This window comes from Botrytis porri, assembly GCF_014898465.1.
Source record: "Botrytis porri strain MUCL 3234 chromosome Unknown BPOR_021, whole genome shotgun sequence".
Taxonomy (NCBI): domain Eukaryota; kingdom Fungi; phylum Ascomycota; class Leotiomycetes; order Helotiales; family Sclerotiniaceae; genus Botrytis; species Botrytis porri.
In genome coordinates, this window is record NW_024066095.1 from 358420 (window position 1) to 377995 (window position 19576).

Below are 19576 nucleotides of genomic sequence, written 5' to 3' on the forward strand. Positions count from 1 at the left end.
TGAAGACTTTCATTATCTACCTGTAGGTTGATTAGGTTTACGCTGGTATATCCTTGGATTGAATATATTTGAAATGATAATTATATCTAATTTTTAGTCTAGTACCCGAGCCAATCTGCCTCTTCCTTCAAAAACAAAACTGCAGACAGCAAAGACTCTCTTTCACCCTTGGAAATTATCCAGTTCGTGTATTCGTTCTTCTCAAATCTGGCGGACAGGATGTGAGAAGTGTTTATCTACTGGCTAGCCTTTTTGAAACCAGAGAAAGACTTCAAAAGGGCCGAGAAGAATGAGATGTCTGAAAGTATAGTCTGGAAAAAGGCAGCAAAAGCTTCTTTCTACTTGATCAAAATATGTGTACAAACAACGCTTACTTAATTTTAATAATCCATGTGTTAAAAACTTGTTTATAGCATCACTCAGAACTTTCCATGTGATTCAATATCATTTTTAGGTTTTCAAACTAAGCTACCCCCTATTTATCGATGAATATGCATTGGTTGGAATGCTCCACCAAGCCAACAAATTTCTTCGCGTCATTCTTACGGGGCGCCAAAAAAATCGTAGGAATCCTTCATCTGACACGGTTGTTGAACAGGAAATATGGTCCAGATAGTCACACATGTCCTGATATCTCCAAGCGAGGTTCGGAATTTCATTGCCAGACGAGTTCCTGTCTTCCATGTATCTGAAGATTCGGAACTTTCGGAGTGCTTGACTGGTGTTTCCCCGGCCCGCAAACATCTTCTCCCATTCTCTAAGAATTTTTCTAGGTACGTGACAAGTGTGTGGGTTTACTAGTATACCGTTAATATATACAAATTGGTGAGATGCTTTCTGGGTGCTGTAATATTTTCGGAGTATGGGGACTATAGGTAATAGCTCCCATGCTAATCTGTACCATGATGATTTTGGGAGTTCATAACATGGATCGTTGAGCCGGGTTAGATCTTTCTGAATTAATCTCGCTTCGATGAGATCAGGTAAATCATCGATGAGGTATTTGCCGGCAAGGATAGCTAGATTTATGTAAGTTTCGGGATGTTTCTGGAAACCACTGAGAGTGAACGTTACTGGTGCCTCGTGAGGGACATCAAATACCCAGTGCATGAGGATTGAGAAAGCTTCCGGGTCATCATCTGGTAGGGTGCATGACTGTGTGGCGCTTTCAAGCCATCCCTGATTGAACATGGCGTTGAAGAATGGAACTCTTCGACATGAAGGGCCCTTGGGTACCATGAATTCTGTGGCTCTAGAGCCCTCGCCCACTTGAATACTGATCATGTCGTCTCCAAGATCACTATAATCTGGTTAGTAAACGCTTTTCGTCCAAATATAGAACACAAAGAAAATTGGGGAAAGCACGTGTTGCAAGGTGGCTGATCACTTAAGGATGGTTTCTCAAGATTTCCATGTTGACTGCCTGGCTTTTTGTTTGTTCGTAGGACAATCTGCTGGAACATAGCTGGTCCTTTTAAATATGCACCGAGTGCTTTATTTGCAGAATTAATTTTACAATGCTCTCTGCGACCTTTCAAGAATCTTCAAGTGGAAGTAAGTCTGGTGAGACTGTATGGCGAACAAAAGTATTGGTGTATAGAACTTTGGTAGTTGTGTTAAAGAAATCTTTCTGAGAGAGGGACTGCTTATTTGAGTTTCAGTATGTATTTATAAGAAGAGTTGAGCGAGATGATGTTTCTACTTTCTTAATATATTGAATGTCAGGGCCGTTGTGCCACCATGGTACGGAAGCAGCGGCTGTGCGCAGGCAAAATCAGCCATGCAGTACTATGAAATTACCACTGTAGATGGATTTGACCCGAAAGATATACATCTTGATTGAGCTTGTAGTTTCCTTTTATTGGCCGTATTGTCTTCTATGTTCTTATTTAGAGAATTAGTGTGTCATGGTATAAGGTGTATTGAATAAGTAATAGTCCTTTCAAACAACAGGTACTGAATCATCACCCATGAAAACTAAATATCACAAAAGTCACTAGTGTAGATGCCTTCGGTTTAGGTAAATTGGAGGCTCTGTTAAAGACTGTATGTAGGTAGGTACATGTATATATACATCACCACATATTTGCTTGTGTTTGGTCATTAAAGATGGATATTTAGGCGAGAAGAACAATATTATGTTTCAATGATATACAGCAGCAAATAGACGGGCACTTGGAGTGAAATGGTTCTTGATGGCAGTCATATGACAAATCCAAATGGTTGTGAGAGTAACTAACAATGTTTCCTTGACATTATATGAGTATGAGAGCTTGTACTGTGTGTTTGGAGCAAACTTGTTGGGAAGGATATTAAGCTGCAACCCCTCATCGTGAGATCGTCAAATTCCAACTATTGCTTCAAGCGAATGAGTAAAGCGGTTGTTGAGATACACTATAGCCATACTGGGTCGTACGACTTGAGCGAGCCTCCACCGGATCCTCTAAAGTAGTATATATGGATCTTTCGTGATCGTCTTAGAACCTTCTTTCCTGAACATCTAACAACCTTTATTTACAAGAAGCAGAACGTCACCTGGAATCTCCTCTCCATCTTGTTCGACGCAAAGACTTTATCCTTTTCAGTCCTTCATATACTTTTGGAGCATCATTCTAAACCTGAACTCCCGTCAAATTTACATCTTACTACAAAAGGAATTATGGACTCTACACGCACAATCAAGTTGGAGTCAGAGGAGATGGAACCGGCAACCAAGAAAGTCAAGGCCAACAAGTACTGGATAGAGTAAGCACTCTATATTTAAATTTATGAAACCGTTTGCTAACATGTTCCAGCACAATCGGCACCAGAATTGTGCGTCTTGAAGTCGGCACGGGATTTGATCAAGCTGTCTTTACTGTTCATAAGACAATACTCTGCGAGAAGATTGCATTTTTTGATAAGATGTTCAATGGAAAGTTTTTGGAAGGTATAACTCATTGTGCCAAAATGCCCGAGGACAATATCGAAGCCTTCAAGTTAATGATCGGCTGGGTATATAGCGGAGTCATCGAGCCAGGAATCGGTCTTACCTTTGCAAATGGTAATTCTGCCAGCACACCACTGTTGGAGCTGGTGATACTCGCGGAGAAATATGACATCAACGCACTTGTTGATGCCACAATGGACTACTTGATTAAACTCCTCCAAGTGAAGAGAATCATAATTGGTGAGTCCCTATGGGTATATACATATGAGAATACACGTCGAACATCCAAGCTTCGATTATTCTTCACAAGAACAGCCATCTATGCGATGCGTTTCAAGGATGGAGAATTTACAAGCAGTCCCAAATTCTGGACGGTAAAGGCGATACACTCCATATTGTCGCGGAATCCAGAGATCCTCATGGATTATTTGGCTTTGACCCAAGGAGTAAAGCTTCAAGAGGATCCATTGATGGCACCATCTTGTGATTACCATCGACATGAGGTGAACGAGGAATGTCCACATAAGCCGCAGACAACCGTCAACATTACCAATGAGAGTGGGAACAGGCCAAGCGATCTGGATGACTGATGATATGCACTTGAGTGCAGATAAACACGCTGCGCTGCAAAAAACTAGAGATTGTAAGACAATGGGTGTTTATCAGACCGTGCCAACTACGGTAGGGAGATTTGGGTTATGTGACTGGGATTTTACGAGGAGTCTTGATAGAAGACATGGAGTAAGGCAAAGACTATTTGCGGATTTATGTGAACAAAATCTTGGGTATATAGAGTAGACGCTATAATCAAGGGTTGCTTCTGCCGGCGTTGGCTTCTTGATTCATGAATACAGACCTAGTGCCACGTGATTCCTAAGATCATTCACCTAAAGCTTCCGCAGCTGTTTGAATCATTATACGAGTTGGGAGATATGACACTTCAATTCTAATATTAAGTTCTAAGGTGAAATATGCTTGGAATAGATTATCAAGGTGAACGAAAAGCTTGGTTCCAGCCATAAATTTGATGAATCATCTTCACCGAGATTCTTAGACATTCAAGATATAAGATGCTAATGATGTGCCATTGAAGTGAATATGAGAATTTGACACTAGTAAAACTCGTTAATAGCCTTCTCGGGCCTATTTTCCTCCAGCAAGGCTTTAAGATAAAGGGCAGTGCATGAATTGTAAACTTGATTTTTAGTTTCCGATAGAAATCGTAAGTACTGTGAACAATGGGCTTCACTGTAACTGTTTAAAAACTTGCTGCGCCTACCATAAAACTATTCACTTTTCCCATAGCCAAGTCACCTTCAAGTCACGGCGTCATTGTGTAGCCAACTATTTATCTTGGCCAGCTACGCGACTAGATCGTCCTTTGTGTAAGTTAAATTCTCTTTCCGATCTTATGAGACTTCCTCCTATACCTACATAAGTATATTGTGAAATCTAACTTTCGCATTACCAAAATAGCTTTACTGTGACTCTCAACCTGTCTTTACCTACAAACTCAACGCAAACATGGCTTCCAGCGATATGTGGTCAGCTTCTGCCATCTCTGATTGGTGTACCGAAACTTCAACTACAAGCAATTTCAAAACCACCATGAACAACAAGCCCCAAGCTCGCCATAGTTCAAGCAGTACCTACATGCCAGAAGTCGGATCGCATCTATCTTCCAGGTTTGTTCAATCGTCCCAAAGATCTATCAGATGATATCGCTGACATAGTCTCCAACAGAGAATTAGGTCCTATCATCTTACAGATCGAAGTTGGCAGTGGCAAAGAGCCTGAAGGCACTGTCACCTTCAAAGTCCATGCCAAGCTTCTCTACGCCAAAATTCCAGTCCTCGAATATATGGTTGCCAATACTTTCGAAGAATTTCTAGACCCAGTCAAAGAAGTTCCAGATGCTATCCTCGCAAATGATGATCCCAAGGCTTTCAAATTACTCGTCGACTGGGTCTATACTGACAAGATCGACAGCGGTCTCAGTAAGATTGCAAGTATCGAAAACACAACCACACCTTCCAAGGGTTCCTTCAGAGGATTCTTCATGTCAATGAAACTTCCAATTCTCGTCAAACTCTGTATTCTTGCCGAAAAATATCATATCCCACGTCTTCAGGATGAATCGATTAACTTCCTCATCAAGTTCATGGTCGATACCAAGGCAAGAGCTAATCCTTCTTGTTGGTTGGAGGTCTACAAACACACCATCCCCAAGTCAAAGTTGAGACTTCTAATCTCCCGAATCGCGGTATGGCAGATGTCACAAGTTAGTGGATTGGATGGTGTTAGTGATATGGATCTGGATTCGATCTTTTCCCGTAGTGAGGAATTACGTCTAGATATTTCAACACTTACGGAGGATAACATGGGAGGTATTCTGGCTGATCCGTTGTTGGCACCAGCTTGTGATTACTATAGCGATTAGGTTGTTCATCGCATGATCTTGTTTACACATTCAGATTCGCAGTATTAGTTGAGGCTCGAGAGATGGTTGCACGCTTTAGCTATGGGTGATTTTGCTTTCAGGAATTAGTTTGATTCGCTGAGGTGTTACTACGAGTTTATAAGAGCCAGACTCAATGCTAACGGCTCATGGAATTAGGATGTTAATTTGAATTATAGAAACTTTTTCAACTTGGTCGTACGTTTTGACATGATGCTGCATATTTATATTGCCTTGTTCACGCAAATATCCTCCACCGAGATATTCAACCTTTCACACGTGATAGATATTTTCACTTTAAATCTTAAAAACTGAAGAGAAAACATTTTGTATTTCACATGCTATAAACTCAACATGCAATGAAACATGTACTTCACCATTATCATTTTTGGATTCCGAGAACTCTAAAAGAGCCGTCCATCAACTCATCAAATCAAAAACTTCCCCAGATGCCTCGTGCTGATTCAAGTGAAAGAGCTTGCGATGCCACGGATTCTCAACTTCTCACTTAGAACTCCATGCAACTAGGCCACACGATGCACTTGATTGTCCTCCATAATGGACCCCTCATCCTTTCTGTGTCGATGATAGTCCCATGCAGGTGCTTTCATCGGATCTCCCTGGTGGGTTGCCGGTTTCTCAAGTAGCATATTATTGAGATCAAGTGTGAGATCACTGCTGCTGCCCATTAAATTTTGAATGCGCTCGCTATCCTACTCAAAGAATTTCAAAGTCTATTCCTTCTATGTATAGTAAGAGAATTGAAATATATGAAAGTTCACTAAAGTGTTGAATTAGGAAAATACATTATCAAATTGGCTGGGGTCAGACGCTACTTCCTCCACTCCACGGTCTGAAAAATTATGACTGTTAGTTCGTCAAGTGTTACTTTTCAATCACGCGATTCACTTATTCAAAATTTGAGACATCAAATCAAAAAGTAACCCTTCTTGTTTGGGCCTCTATTCAAGTCTATTCTACCGCTTCTTTTAGGTGTACAATCTAGATGAACTCCCCTCCTCATAGTTACAATATCCAAGCAATCCACGCTTTCTTGACAGCAAACCCCACACCATATTAAACATTGATGTACCACGTGCATACATTCTGTATCCTATTAGGATGGATACCCAAATCCGTTAATATGATTGAAGTCCATTTGTGGTTGTTTAGAGCTCTTCCAAAACTGGTCCATTGGAACCGCCATCGACCTAGGCGTTAATTGCTTCTAGATCGATTGCTTCTAGCTTAATTGCCTCTAGCTTAATTGCCTCTAGCTTAATTGCTTCTGGATCATTTGCTTCTGGGTCAGGACGTCTGAGAGTTGTAGCGCCAGCTTCATCTCCATCACCGGAAAGCCTAACCCTCTTTTTATTGCCGCTTCCCTCGCCACTATTGGAATTAGGTGAGTTGTATGGAACAGACATATTGCCAGGCTTTTGGCCAGATGAATCACCGCCAGAGCCCGCAGAGCCATCAAGCTCCATTCTGCCATGCTTAACACCTTTATGTTCATCACTACCAGGGCTAGAACCGGGAAGGGGTTTGACATCCAAGTGATCGCCTCCAGACTTATCGTGAACAGGCTGAATGTTGCCATCAACTTCGGTACGCTGGTGATGGTCAGAGCTAGTGTTGTTTGCAGCCTCTGATGCATTCTTAAATCGATGGATAGCTTCAGGGTGGATATCAACTCGAAGCTCTGGAAGAACGTCGAGAAGCATGGAAACTTCCTCACGATCCCACTTGAATTGATTTTCTTCTTCCATGGCTTCAGTCACAGATGCGGCACAGAAAAGTCGGAGTTTTGATCCGTCAGGGGTGGCTTCGTACGCAAATATGACATGCTCTGGCGTGAATCTTGACTCATCGCTACTTTCACCAATCTCCTTAACAATGCACTCCATTGCTTCATCTTGTAAGCTTTTTTGCTCGAAGCAGCACGCGATAGAAAACAGAGCGAAGAGCTCGATGGTACGGCATTTGTTCCTTTCCTGCTCTGCAATTGTAGTTCCATATATCCAGCGTTTAAAAAGCTTGAAGGCAGCGGGATTAAGCTTAGGATAACTCTGATGGAAATTCAATCGACGAAAATTGAAGATCTTTGCGAAATAAGGAATCTTCTCTCTCAAACGTTTAGCATGGACAGTGAGTACATTGTTGTGGGAGCCGATTTGGACGGAAGCCATTGGGGGGCCCCAGGTTCTAAACAAAATTAGCTGATAGAGCTTCATAATAGGGTACAATATTATCATATGAGCTTTATGATTCAAGTGATACTTATCACACTCTGTAGCCCAGATTATTGAATAGTTTGATCGAATTGATACATAGGAAATAAACTTACTCGAGGTCTTGTTCAAGTGCCCTGTCTGCCTCATCAGATGAGCTTACTGATCTATCACCATCTTCACTGCTTGAAGAAACACTTTCAGACATATCAGATGCGTGTTCTTGAGATTGGGCTGGATCAAAATGAGGTTCAACGAGCGATGAATCTTGGGCGAGTACAGACTCCTGGTTTCCATCAGTGTAGTCGTCAATTGACTTTTCGATTGATGGGAGTACTCTGTCGTCATAAGCGACGTCTGAAGTGTCGTTTGCCATGGTTGGTACTTGAATTGATGTTAATAAGTAATCGATCGAAGTGAGACTCTGAATACAGTAATGATTCTAAAAGACAAAAATGTGTTATGAGAGTGGCTACTCACCTATTCACAAACTGTGCAACAGTCAATGAAGAGTTTTTTGATTCTGGACATTCGAAGCTCTATATTTTTTTCAAGGTCGAGATAAGAAGAGGAATGAAGCGTATATATGATCTTAGGGTATAAACTTTTAGAAATCGTTAAGCTCCCCCCTTTAGTACTCTCTTAGCTCCGTGTCTAGCTTCCAGTAGATCAGAAACTTCGAAATTTAGCCACAGTTCAATGAAACACACAAAAATATATTCTAAAACAATCTCTCATTATTATACTATCAAAATTCGTCACCAGAGAGATGTACTTCTATATTATATTTCAGCAAAGATCCAATTTCTTATACAGATTTCAGCACTGGTTCTCATGAAGTTTGTGATTATGAAGTTTTCATGAGGCTCGCTTAGCTCATTTTGACATTTGACACGATACCCACTACGACTGTTTCGTTTAAATTCTCCTCTAAAGATGTCTATCAAGTTGCAAGCTACTACTAGCTTTATGTCTAGCTCTAAGTGTTCTGAGCCTACAATCGGAAATTCATCACCACCAGTACGTCATACTCGAAGTACCCTCCCAGAAGAGGGACGATTCGCGATGAGCATCATACATTCTTATTTATTTCGTAAAGTTAGTAGACAGATGATGCCAGGCAGTGATTTACATCGCCGCCGCTCAAACTCTCTTGTCAACACGTGATTTAGCAAAAGATCTAGGGGAGTCGATCAAACTGTTTGACTAATGAACTAACCTTCGTCGTAGATGATCTATGGTTTCCTCACGTGCATCTACTTGCAGTATTGTCCGAGCATATTGTTTCTACGTGATCTGGGCTCTTTATGATTATTTGGTCGCTATATCTTCCACAATCTCACCTGGATAATGGCGATAGTCGGCAACACTGACTTCATTGCTACGCGGTGCAAATTTTGCATACACGTATCTATAACCCACAAATACTCTTCTCCATTTTCTTCTTATATTACCACATGTTATTCGTTCTAATCAATACCTCACAAAATCTTCATCTCTGACCATGGCCTCCAACATCTCTTCCTACTGGTCGTCTTCTCATATCCATTCCTTCTCACGATGAAGATCCCATGTTCTCTCCTGTAATCTACATTTCCATCTCCCTTCCAACTGCCCCCAAAGTCTATAGAAATCTGACCTATAATCCCAATATCCTGTACTTATAAAAGTCCCAATGATCCGCTCAAGCTACTCACCTCGAGCTCTCTTTTTTCTGTAAACCTCATTCCCATGATTCTGTCACTCGACCACATCCTTCTTGCTTTCGTAACTTTGCTCCATAGGTCCACAGAGTCATCGCAGGGTTCTCATCAGTATCACTCCTCAAACACACATAAGGTACAATCTAACCAAACACCATCATGATCTTCCATTTTGTGTTATCATATGTTCATTGGCACTGAGGTATAGCCGAGAGAGGAGTCGACAGAAGATGATAGGATGATCAAAGAGTAGATGGTCAGAGAGGCAATGAACGACGAGAGTGCAAAATCTGCAGACGAGAAACGACAACATTCAAGTGAAAAAGGCCAAGCGGTCGAAAGAAGGAGATGTAAAACCTGCAGAATTCCGTAAGAGTGAAAAACTTCTGGGGCGACGGCTATCGCAGAAGGTCGCGATTCAAGTCCCTCCAGCTCTGCTGAAATTATCAGTCTGTTAGTATCCTGCGCTGAACGAGACGAAAGAATACTTGGGACAAGGAGTAGAAGTGAAAAAAGACTTGAGGAAACTTACTGCTATAATATCTATTCCAAGTCTCTAGATGCTGTCTCCAGAAATCGTTTTTCTCCCTCATCAAGTCCAAAAGTCTGCCCCCTGTCCTATGTTCTCTTATCGGAAAGAAATGTCTCGAGCACCGGTTTCATTTGTCGTGACTGCCGTTTGAGAACCTGGACCATGCTCTTTCCTTAAGTATATATGAGTTATGAAAGTCAAATCGTGTACTAGAAAATTGTAATGCTAGGACACGGTGTGAAGATCAAGATCCTGGGGTGATTACTGGTGATACTGGGAAGATTGTATTAGCTTTTGTATGATTTGGAGGTATTCATTTGTCAGTATATCGTATAGTACTTTGTATGATACAATGATACATGGTGACTATACCCATACTAATGTTGAAGAGTTAGAAAAGCTAGGTAAGTCACACGTTTACAGTACATAACGTCTCACTCAGAGACATCGTCATTATTACAATTCGGAAAAACTCGCAAAACTACGAACGACCAGACAGCACATTCATAAAAGTCTGTATAATAACTCCAACTCACAGCTTCAGAAATCACATGGGACAACCATGGACCCCAAAAATAAATCATTACCATTGAGTTGAATTTTCATTAATTACATTATGACATCTTGTCAAGAAAACTATTTGAACATGTCATAAGGATCATGTATACTTGTTTTATGTGTGTAGACACCATTATCTGAGATAAGTAAAACCTAGACCGAACCAAATCAAATCGAAACATGAGATTCCAGATTTAATAGGCACAAGAAGTTTTGTTTCGATCGAAGAAATGCGAGCAAAACGGAAAAGATGCCAGAAATAAACAAGCGCATCGGTGAAAAAGCACTCGACATAGGTATTACCTATGGGTGAATGGGTAAACATCCTTGGTATCGTAGTTAAAATTATTGAAAAATTGAAAAGAAAAGTGAACGAAAAAGAAAAGAGAAGCTATGGCGAGAATTGATCTCAAATCAAAAGGAAACGCACAAAACAGATTTTCAGGTCAGCTGGCGCCGAAGCAAAACCAAATCCGTCACTCCATCACAAATCCGGATCCTCAGGGTCCATTTCGGATTCCTTCTTAAACTTTGCCCTATCCTGAGCAACAGTCGTAAATGGTAATCTTCTCTGACGTCCAGAACTCTCAAGATTAAGCTGGGGACCACGAGCACCAGGTGAGATATTTATGGTAGTTTGATAATATCTCCGCGGTGGACCACGATCAAGGGTAGAGGGTGCTGAGGCTGGACGAGGATTGAAGGCAACCTTGGCACCTTTCTTGACGAGAGTCTTTCTTGGTTTTCTTGGAGTACCCTTTGCGGAGCCTTTCACGGAAGCTTTAGTTGGACTTCTAGCTGGATTTCTAGTTGAGCGCCTAGAAGAGTACTTGTGGTTACGCGCTCTCTTACTGGGGCTCTCCTCTTCGAAATCATCTTCATCATCCTCATCTTCTCCCATCTCCTCGTCATCATCTTCTTCATTGTCTTCTTCATCCTCTCCACCATGATATTCATCTACACCTTCCCCTTCGACTGACTCGGTATCCTGGAATCGGAAGTAACCGCCACCTCTCGCGGACAAATCATACTGTCTTTGACTTCTAGTACTAGCACGAGTACGATGAGGTGTTACTGGAGCGGCAGCTTCTCCTAGCTGACTTCTTGTACTAGAGTTTTCTCGACGGGGTACTTCCGGAACATCGAATGGATCCATTCTAGCCGGTTGATCAAAAGATTGGTTCATGTTGCCGAAACCAAAACCGGCATTGATTTGTGCTAGAGGTGTATTATGGAATATGAACTCATCCATGCCTTCAAAGCCGACAGGAGCATGGTTCATACTACCAATAGTTTGGTTAACACTGCCGAAAGATTGCTTCATACCACCGAAACCAGAGGGGTTGACATTGGGATTGAAAGCACCAAGATGACGAGAGGATCTTCTTGGACCGGGAAATGGCATATTTTCAACACTGAAGTCAAAATTGTAGTTGCCCCTGAAATCAGCAAGGTGATTTTCTGGGCCTTGAATGTCATTGAAGTTAGGAGCTGGGGGAAGGTCTGCACCTAGATCCATGTTTAGGTCTAGATTCATATTGAAACCCACATCTAGTCCCATGTCAATTGGTCCGAAGTCACCAAAGTTCCCACGATTAATCCAAAAGTCTTCTTGCGGATTATCATGAGCTGCAATAGGTCGAGAAAGTCCATACATCCCAGGGATATGGTGGTTTACACCAAGATTTCCAGGACCATGGAAGTCAATTTCTGAAAGTCTCATATCTTGCTCGTTGTGACTTTGATTTACAGCAACGCCTTGCTGATCTCGACCAGTGGAAGAAGTTGCACAGCGACGACCTCTTAGATCGGGCCCAAGTTCCATGCGTTGATTCACAAATGGGTTGAAACCAAAGTCACTTGGCACACCAACTCCTCCGTGCATGTCAGAGGATCGATCTTGAGCAAATGTCGCATGAAGATTTGCTTGAAGTGTAAAGGATGGCATATGACGATCGTGGGGGTTTTCATACAGATCAGTATCCCATCCAGGGCGTGGTCTTTCAAGTCTAAGAGTATCGGCTCCAGTAGAAACTTCTTCTTCTTCTTCATTGATCTCAACCCTAGCGCCATCATTTCCGAAATTTCCAGGAAGCATCGAATTTTGGCGTCCAAGTGATTGGTAGACAGCAGCGATCTGCAGCTGGTCACGCATTTGGGCTCGATTCATAGTAGGAGCGCGACTCTTCTTTAGCCCGTCAGACCTTTTATCTATGTCAATATCATGAGCCGCGCTCTTTTGTCCGACAATTGATTGCATACGACGCTTAGGTGCAGTAAAAGCGGGAATTAATTCTTCAAATGATCGACCACGACGTAGAGGGGCGATGCGATCAGGAACAGAATGAACGTGGGCCGGCACAAGTGAAGACGTATCGACAATGATGGTATCTTCATCCACAATAGGATTAGTTGCCTTGTATCGACCCTTCGACGACCGCGAATGACGTGTAGGTTGACTATGACCAGAAACAGATCTATCGATTGATCTCCCTCGGGGTAGCAGTGCATTGTTGGTAGGAGCAAAGCTTTCAGACGATTGAGCAAGATTGAGAGGTGGATAATTCGAAGGAACAGGGCCTGTAGCCGTTGGAACCACTCCCAATGCACGATAGACCGTAGCAACTTGGAGTTGAAAGTTACGATTGACAAATCCGGCTTTCGCAGCTGCAGTAATTGCCTTTTCCTCTTCAGCAGCAGTCATGGGATTTTTCTTAGGCCCATTAAGTGGATCTGCTTGACAAATAGAAGGTGCGGCATGAGATGAAGATACAAGGTAAGGCGGAGGCGCACTGGGGGAATGAGAAGTCTGGCTCGCACTATGTGTGCGATGTACAGAGGTATTTGATGAACCCACTTCTATCCCCTTGTGTGTAAAGGGTGTAGCTTCTTTTGCAGCAGCTCTTTTCGATTCTTCAATCTCTTCTTCTGCTACCTTCAAAGCCTCGGTATTATACTCATGAAAGAGCTTGTATTCATCCCAGACATTATCGACCAACAAATGCTCGCAGATCCAAGGATGCTCTGCAATAAATTCCATAGCATCAATCATTTCGCGAAGAGAGAAACGTTCATCGTTATCTCTGTCGACAGACTCTGCCGGAAGGGAGGTTTTGCTTCCGATCTTTTCTTCGATCCCAAGACTTTTATCAAGAGTTGCAGCCTCATCAAAAGTGCTTCCTTGAATGCTGGATAGCGAGAGACTTTGTCTGCTGTCGACTCCCTGTCGAGTATCACTATTTTTGGGAGTGAGCTGGATTTCCTCCTCGATTTCAGAATCAGGGATAACAGCGGATTTTGTTGCATCTGTTCTGCGAGTTTTGTTAGAAGTTGCAACTCTCTTCTCGTTATTCAACTTCGTCGCGCTCGTAGGCCGAACACGTTCTTCGTCGCTCACACCATATAGATCATCATTTTGAGAAGCTATCTGCGCCTGAAGATCGCGTTCCAGGAGCAATTGATAAGCCTTTTCTCGAGGATTACGATAGAGGGAGTTCCCATTCCTCTTACTGATAGCCTCAAGCTCAGCAGCGGCGCTCTTCTCACGGGCGAGGGCAGATTTCACGTGCTTGGATTGTTTTTCGCTAGTGTGAGATTCGGAGTTGGAAGTCGCAGTTTGGTCATGGCCACTGTTTACTTGAAGAGGCGTAGCTTGAGTAGGTAGTAGTTGCCTTGATGAGATAGACTCAGAATTATATCGAGTTTCATCTAAAGGAGAGAGGTTAGCCCCTGTGCGTATTAACAGATTTTAGCCAGTAACGAACCACTCTGAGATAAAGCTAACAAAGATTGCTCAGCTGTTTGGCGATTTTGACCTTCAAATCGAGGCCATTTCTCCACCCTTGATTGAGGAACACGTGTAGAACCACTGTGGTTTGTGATGATGAAATTATATCCAGAATGAGTGCTGAAAAACAACTGACTTTGTAGGCATGCTGCCTTGACCTGTTCCTCTATCTCGTTCTTGTGCTTTTCTATGTCCTTGAACTTCTTGACATGGCATCGCCATCCTGGGTTATAGGTATCATTGGAAAGCTTGACGCATAGTCGTTCGCACAGGGTCGGCTGTTGAAAAGTTGTTAGTATTCGTTGAATGGTAAACAAACAACCTTACTTACATGTTTAATAAACAAACGAGCCAAGAATCTAGCATGCATCATAGCCCAAGCACGTATATTGACCTCTGGATTGAGGTTTGGTCCTCTCTTCAATATCGGGATGACATTTTGAACTTTAGACTTGTAAACGTCCATTGCTTCACGTAGTATTTTCCCAAACTCAGCTCGATCTGCCTCTGGAATCTTGACGACCTCAGATTCACATGCAAGAAACCAAGTAGCTGGATCATAAGCAACTATTTTAGCAATGACTGCCTCTTGTTGCTTAGAAATAGCCATGGTGACTATTGTACAAAACTGTGTGTTGTAGCAAATGCCAGGGAAAGGTAATACAAGATTGCGAATATAATGTGCCCAATTTGAAAGCTTTGCAACCTCTTATAAGGCATAAATGGCAATAAAATACAAATTGGAGTTGGAAAACTTTTGGAATGAGCAAGTGTGCTTGTTGTAGACAAAATAAAACTGAGCTTTTGCGATGGTGGGATGGAAGAATAGTCGGCTAAAGCTCGGGCCCTTCAATCTTGTTTCCATGGCATTATCCAGCCCCTCGAAGTATTCACTGGCTGAGGTAATAGGTTCAGGAAAAGACAAGGTGAAAGACCTACCTATGCAGAGTCTGTTCATCTGTTCTGTCAATGGATACCAAGCTTATCCAGTGAATGCATTTGAAGTGTTGAAATCTTTGTTCCTTTCCCCCAAAATTCGAATATCTTAACTTGTCTATTGAACGTAATGGAACATCGAACATCATACCAATGGTGTTCTATCTCTTTCTGATCATTCCAGTGCCTTTGCATAGCCAACAAGAGGAGCTTTGAGCAGAAATACATTGTTCGAATTCATGCTCATCCTCAGATTGACTTCCATTCACTGATTTTGAATTTGATACTTCACTTATATATGCAGACCTCAAACCCATTGGACTGTTCAAGATTTGAATAACAGACATTTATAGTATCCTGAATAGTTGATGGACAACTAAAGGTACTAATAGTTGTTTTCTGCTTGACCAAAGTTTGAGACAAACAAATTCCTGTAGGGTGTCATGTTTATCTGAATGATGACAGCCAAGAAAACACACTACCTATTGTCAACAGTTTTCATTCATCAACATTTGTAAACCACCAGTTTGCTCTGTTAGCTTGTAATGATAAAGATGAAAACATATGACATGCAACAGGAACTGTCTTTCGATGTCAATAAAGTGGTTGTAATCGACAGTACAGAAAACTATTATGTAGTCATTCATACCTGCGTATTTCATCAGCCCTCAAATCATCAACCTCAGAATTACCAAGATCGATCTGATCATCAAACACAATCCCACCATAAAATTTAGACTCCCATATCAAGCCCTCTCCCTCACTCCAATTTATCCACTGCATCACTTCCGCTTTCACTTCTACTTCCCATCTGCCTCCCTCAAGCTCAAAATCCCTTTCCTCCTTATCACCAACCATAAATCATCCTCTCAGAAAAAGAAGGCCAATGACAACAACACTAGGAAATGAACTTCCTGTGAACAAGCCAAGACACGAACATCACAGCTTCAAGAACCCTAACCCCTCTCACAAAAGCCCAAGAGAAAAATTAATATACCACCCCCAAAAGACCCAAGAATAAAGCACAAACATCCTACCACTATTCGCACTCTTCTCATTGTACCTACCTATTGTTCCCTCCTTCCTTCCCCCCTCATTTCCTCTCCAATGATCTTGAAAATCTACATACCTACAAACAAACAAACCCCCAAAGCCCATCAACACATCTACCCCAAGAAACTGCAATCCATACACCTCCTTCTCCCTAATCCTTCAAAGCAGCAGACATCAGACATCCAGAAAGCCGCAGCACTTCCTCCCTTTCCCCTTCCCCCCGAACCTCATCCCAGATTCCAAACCCCAAAACCCAAACCTTAACCTTCATCTAAACCCTAATCTAAAATCCGAACCCTCCAATCGAAACACCACCCATCTACGACAAAGGCCACCATAAATACATAGATAGCCGTAGATTCAGAGTACCTAAACATGAATCGAAGACTGAAGCGAGTGAAGTAAATGGAAGTGAAGTCCAAAATTGAAGTTCTGGACGCACGGACCTTTGATTTTGTCACGTGAGAAAGTTGGGCATGGAGGCATAACTATTGATTTTGGAGGGAGGATTGCTTGTGGAGATAGAGGTATGAGATGTATGGAGGTAGATGTTTGAGATCGCTTAATCTGAGAGAGATGTTGAGGAGGAAGATTATCATTCTCTTCACTTTTGTAATGAGGTTAATTTTCGCGTAGGGAACATATATTTCCCTTGATTTCACGAAGCATATCCTATGAAGAATTTCCTAGAGTATATGAGTGAAAATGAGATTTGTACTATCTTATAAGAGCTGCTAAAAAATATACACTACGGTTCATTATGATCTCGAAGCAAGTAAATCCACTAGTCCACCTATATATAAGAAATAAAGAGTAGTCGAGATGCCACCGTGATGCCCACAGATTCGATTATGCCTGTATGTACTGACTTTTAGTTCTCAAGTAAGGACCAAATCTATACAAGATCCAAGGGATTGGTATCAAAGATACGGTAATAAATCCCAACATCGATGTTGCCCATGTAAAGCCGAGTTTGTCGAGAATTGTTGGCGTTATGAGAGGGAAACAGGCCGAGACAAAGAAACGCATGAATGTTAAGGCAGCTAACATTGATGCGCTATAGTGGGCAGTGTAGAAGTCGCTGTGATATACTGGGAGACATAGCTAATGAAATGTAACGTCAGCTTCTGCTTCATTATCTCTATATTGATTGTAAGACATACCATGGTGAGAACAAATGAGAAACCAAATAGACCACCAGAAAGAATGGGTATAATTGAGGGAATATCTGCGCGACCCGTCCATGCGAGCCTAATCAATTCGTCAGTAACATGGAAAGATGGATGGAACGAATTGATGCTCTTACCAAAATAAAGAGATAGGAAGTGTGATAGATCCTAACATCGCTGGATATAAACGTTTCTCTGGAGCTACCTTAGTCCCGGTTCTAATTGCTTCGTTTCGTGGTTTTCGATAAAACAATCGATCAAAAATGGCAATTGTCGGAAGTGCAGTCACACTTCCAATTATCAAAGGACAAAATGCCATTCCGACTTCGTATGGTGATTGTTGGTAGATTTTCTCAAACAAGTTAGCATATGACACAAGGTAGGAAAAGACCACAGATTGTGTTATTGCCATAACCAGACCAGTTGGAAAGACTGTGGGTTCGACAAGCAGCATGTGTAAGGGTCTTCCGAATGAGGTAAGGACAAGTCTTGCAAGTGTTGCCCTGGTGGTTTTTAGACCCATTCTTGCTTCTGCTCGGCGGCGTAGTATCTGTGGTTGATATGTTTCGGGAAGTAAATAGGCGATAATTGTAGAGCCGCTGAAAAGGATAGCTGACACCCAGAATTCCCATCGCCAGGAATGATTCGTTATTATCGCTGCACTGATCATAGGCCCGGTCTCTGTCACATCGATGAATTAGGAATGGAAGTCATGTGAACATTCAGGCATGAATCAAGAAGTTGGAAATGTGGAAGTGCAAAATGAAAAGATCAATTATACTCACGAGTACCACCAACTACAAACAATACAAACAACGCAGCAAAGGTAGTACCGGTTTTCTCGAGACTGATATTCCATACGTCACTTATGATTCCTCCACCGACTGTCAGACAAGGAGATGCGAAAAGACCAGCGAGTGTTCGAGCGATGGCAATCGTGGCAAAGTTTGTAGCACATCCTCCCAACAGAGTAAAGATCAATGCTAGAGGTGTGGTAACTCTGTATACTATTCGCCTACCGAAAACTTCGGAAAATGCCGTTGAAAATAATGCCCCGATACCAAGGCCCGCGGAGTAACATGATATCGGGATAGTGGCTATTGTTTTTGAAATTCCGAAAGATGTAACGACACCCGGCATACCCCCTGTGTAGGTGGAATTCCCAAAGGTTCTGTCATATGATGAGCACGTGGGTATTTGATGATTTTGTGAGGAGATGTAAGAACTTACGCTGCAAATGCTGTATATAAAACCGAAATGGAAATTGCATATTTGATAGCCGGAGACCAGTTACGAGCATTCTCGTCGTCTTTCAGAATAATCGAAGTGCCTCGAGGACGTTGTGGTGCATATGAATATCTTTCCCATCTCAAACAACATTGAGGTTGTTGTTTCTCATTTAATTCGTCAGAAAATGAAGTACCTTGGCTGCCTTTTCTCTCTTCCATCTTGATAGCACGATGATTATCGGAAGCGACGGGAGAAGATGAGAATTGCTTGGTTCAATAAGCTCGCTGGCTACATCGAAATGATTCAGTCGAAGAGACAGATCCTTTGGGATATAAGTAAAGAAGCAGTAGGTAATGAGCAGATAAATCGGGGTCTCGATGACGGCGCTGTATACTTTGATCGTCTTCTTAAGTTTTTCGAAAACGGAAGGCACAACTTGCCCAATCTGGTGTGTTTGGTCGTCATCGAGATCCCAAACTCTACTTCTTCCACAATATCATCTTCCATGGTCGATCAGAAACTGACAGTTGCTTCATCAAGATCAGAAGTTCCTAGGTTATTTCATTAAAAGATCGTATTTGCGGGATATTATCAATCCATGGCACACAAAACGTGTATTTATTCAATAATCAATGCCATCTACGACCTATGACTGTCGATCAAGTTTGGTTGAGATTCTCCATCCCCTCTGAAATTGGAAGACTTATCGTCGAGTTTGCCTGCAATCCTATCTCCATCAGTCGAACTGAAATTTCCAAAGCCGTGGTGGTCTCGGAGGGGTCCACCAGAATGAAATGGTTAATCGGAGAGATATTCGATACTATCAATTCCATCGATGAAGCCACCCTCATGGATCACACGTGTGGTGGTTGATAGGAGTGGTTCAATAAGTCTCAAGCCACTGACCGTTTCAACTTGTCGCACTCATTCGTGTGAAATTGATCCATCGGACGAAGTTTTCCGGTGAATTCGACGATGAATGTTATGTGT

General features: G+C 42.1%; 7 protein-coding genes across 7 annotated transcripts; 2 read left to right on the forward strand and 5 right to left on the reverse strand.

Annotated features, from left to right (window-relative positions):
- Positions 1-468: 468 nt before the first annotated feature.
- Positions 469-1547, reverse strand: EAF01_011422 (uncharacterized protein; the record flags this gene model as incomplete). Its single annotated transcript, XM_038919679.1, has 2 exons — positions 1366-1547; positions 469-1300 (listed from the first exon to the last, which is right to left on the reverse strand). Exons 1-2 carry the CDS (start codon positions 1461-1463, stop codon positions 469-471), a joined length of 930 nt encoding a protein of 309 aa, XP_038764889.1. The 5' UTR covers positions 1464-1547.
- A 1112-nt stretch (positions 1548-2659) lies between these two features.
- On the forward strand, positions 2660-3519 carry EAF01_011423 (uncharacterized protein; the record flags this gene model as incomplete). The annotated part of the gene is made up of 2 exons (XM_038919680.1): positions 2660-2745; positions 2796-3519. The coding sequence occupies 2 exons, from the start codon at positions 2660-2662 to the stop codon at positions 3517-3519; spliced, it is 810 nt and encodes a 269-aa protein (XP_038764890.1).
- A 934-nt stretch (positions 3520-4453) lies between these two features.
- EAF01_011424 (uncharacterized protein) lies at positions 4454-5369 on the forward strand (the record flags this gene model as incomplete). The annotated part of the gene is made up of 2 exons (XM_038919681.1): positions 4454-4614; positions 4673-5369. 2 exons carry the CDS (start codon positions 4454-4456, stop codon positions 5367-5369), a joined length of 858 nt encoding a protein of 285 aa, XP_038764891.1.
- Positions 5370-6598: 1229 nt separating this feature from the next.
- On the reverse strand, positions 6599-7994 carry EAF01_011425 (uncharacterized protein; the record flags this gene model as incomplete). Its single annotated transcript, XM_038919682.1, has 2 exons — positions 6599-7592; positions 7735-7994. 2 exons carry the CDS (start codon positions 7992-7994, stop codon positions 6599-6601), a joined length of 1254 nt encoding a protein of 417 aa, XP_038764892.1.
- A 2901-nt stretch (positions 7995-10895) lies between these two features.
- Positions 10896-14808, reverse strand: EAF01_011426 (uncharacterized protein; the record flags this gene model as incomplete). The annotated part of the gene is made up of 3 exons (XM_038919683.1): positions 10896-14119; positions 14176-14476; positions 14530-14808. 3 exons carry the CDS (start codon positions 14806-14808, stop codon positions 10896-10898), a joined length of 3804 nt encoding a protein of 1267 aa, XP_038764893.1.
- An 824-nt stretch (positions 14809-15632) lies between these two features.
- EAF01_011427 (uncharacterized protein) lies at positions 15633-16486 on the reverse strand (the record flags this gene model as incomplete). The annotated part of the gene is made up of 2 exons (XM_038919684.1): positions 15784-16486; positions 15633-15666 (listed from the first exon to the last, which is right to left on the reverse strand). The coding sequence occupies exons 1-2, from the start codon at positions 15990-15992 to the stop codon at positions 15633-15635; spliced, it is 243 nt and encodes an 80-aa protein (XP_038764894.1). The 5' UTR covers positions 15993-16486.
- Positions 16487-17036: 550 nt separating this feature from the next.
- EAF01_011428 (uncharacterized protein) lies at positions 17037-18804 on the reverse strand (the record flags this gene model as incomplete). The annotated part of the gene is made up of 5 exons (XM_038919685.1): positions 17037-17291; positions 17351-17438; positions 17494-18037; positions 18142-18527; positions 18587-18804. The coding sequence occupies 5 exons, from the start codon at positions 18802-18804 to the stop codon at positions 17037-17039; spliced, it is 1491 nt and encodes a 496-aa protein (XP_038764895.1).
- Positions 18805-19576: the final 772 nt, after the last annotated feature.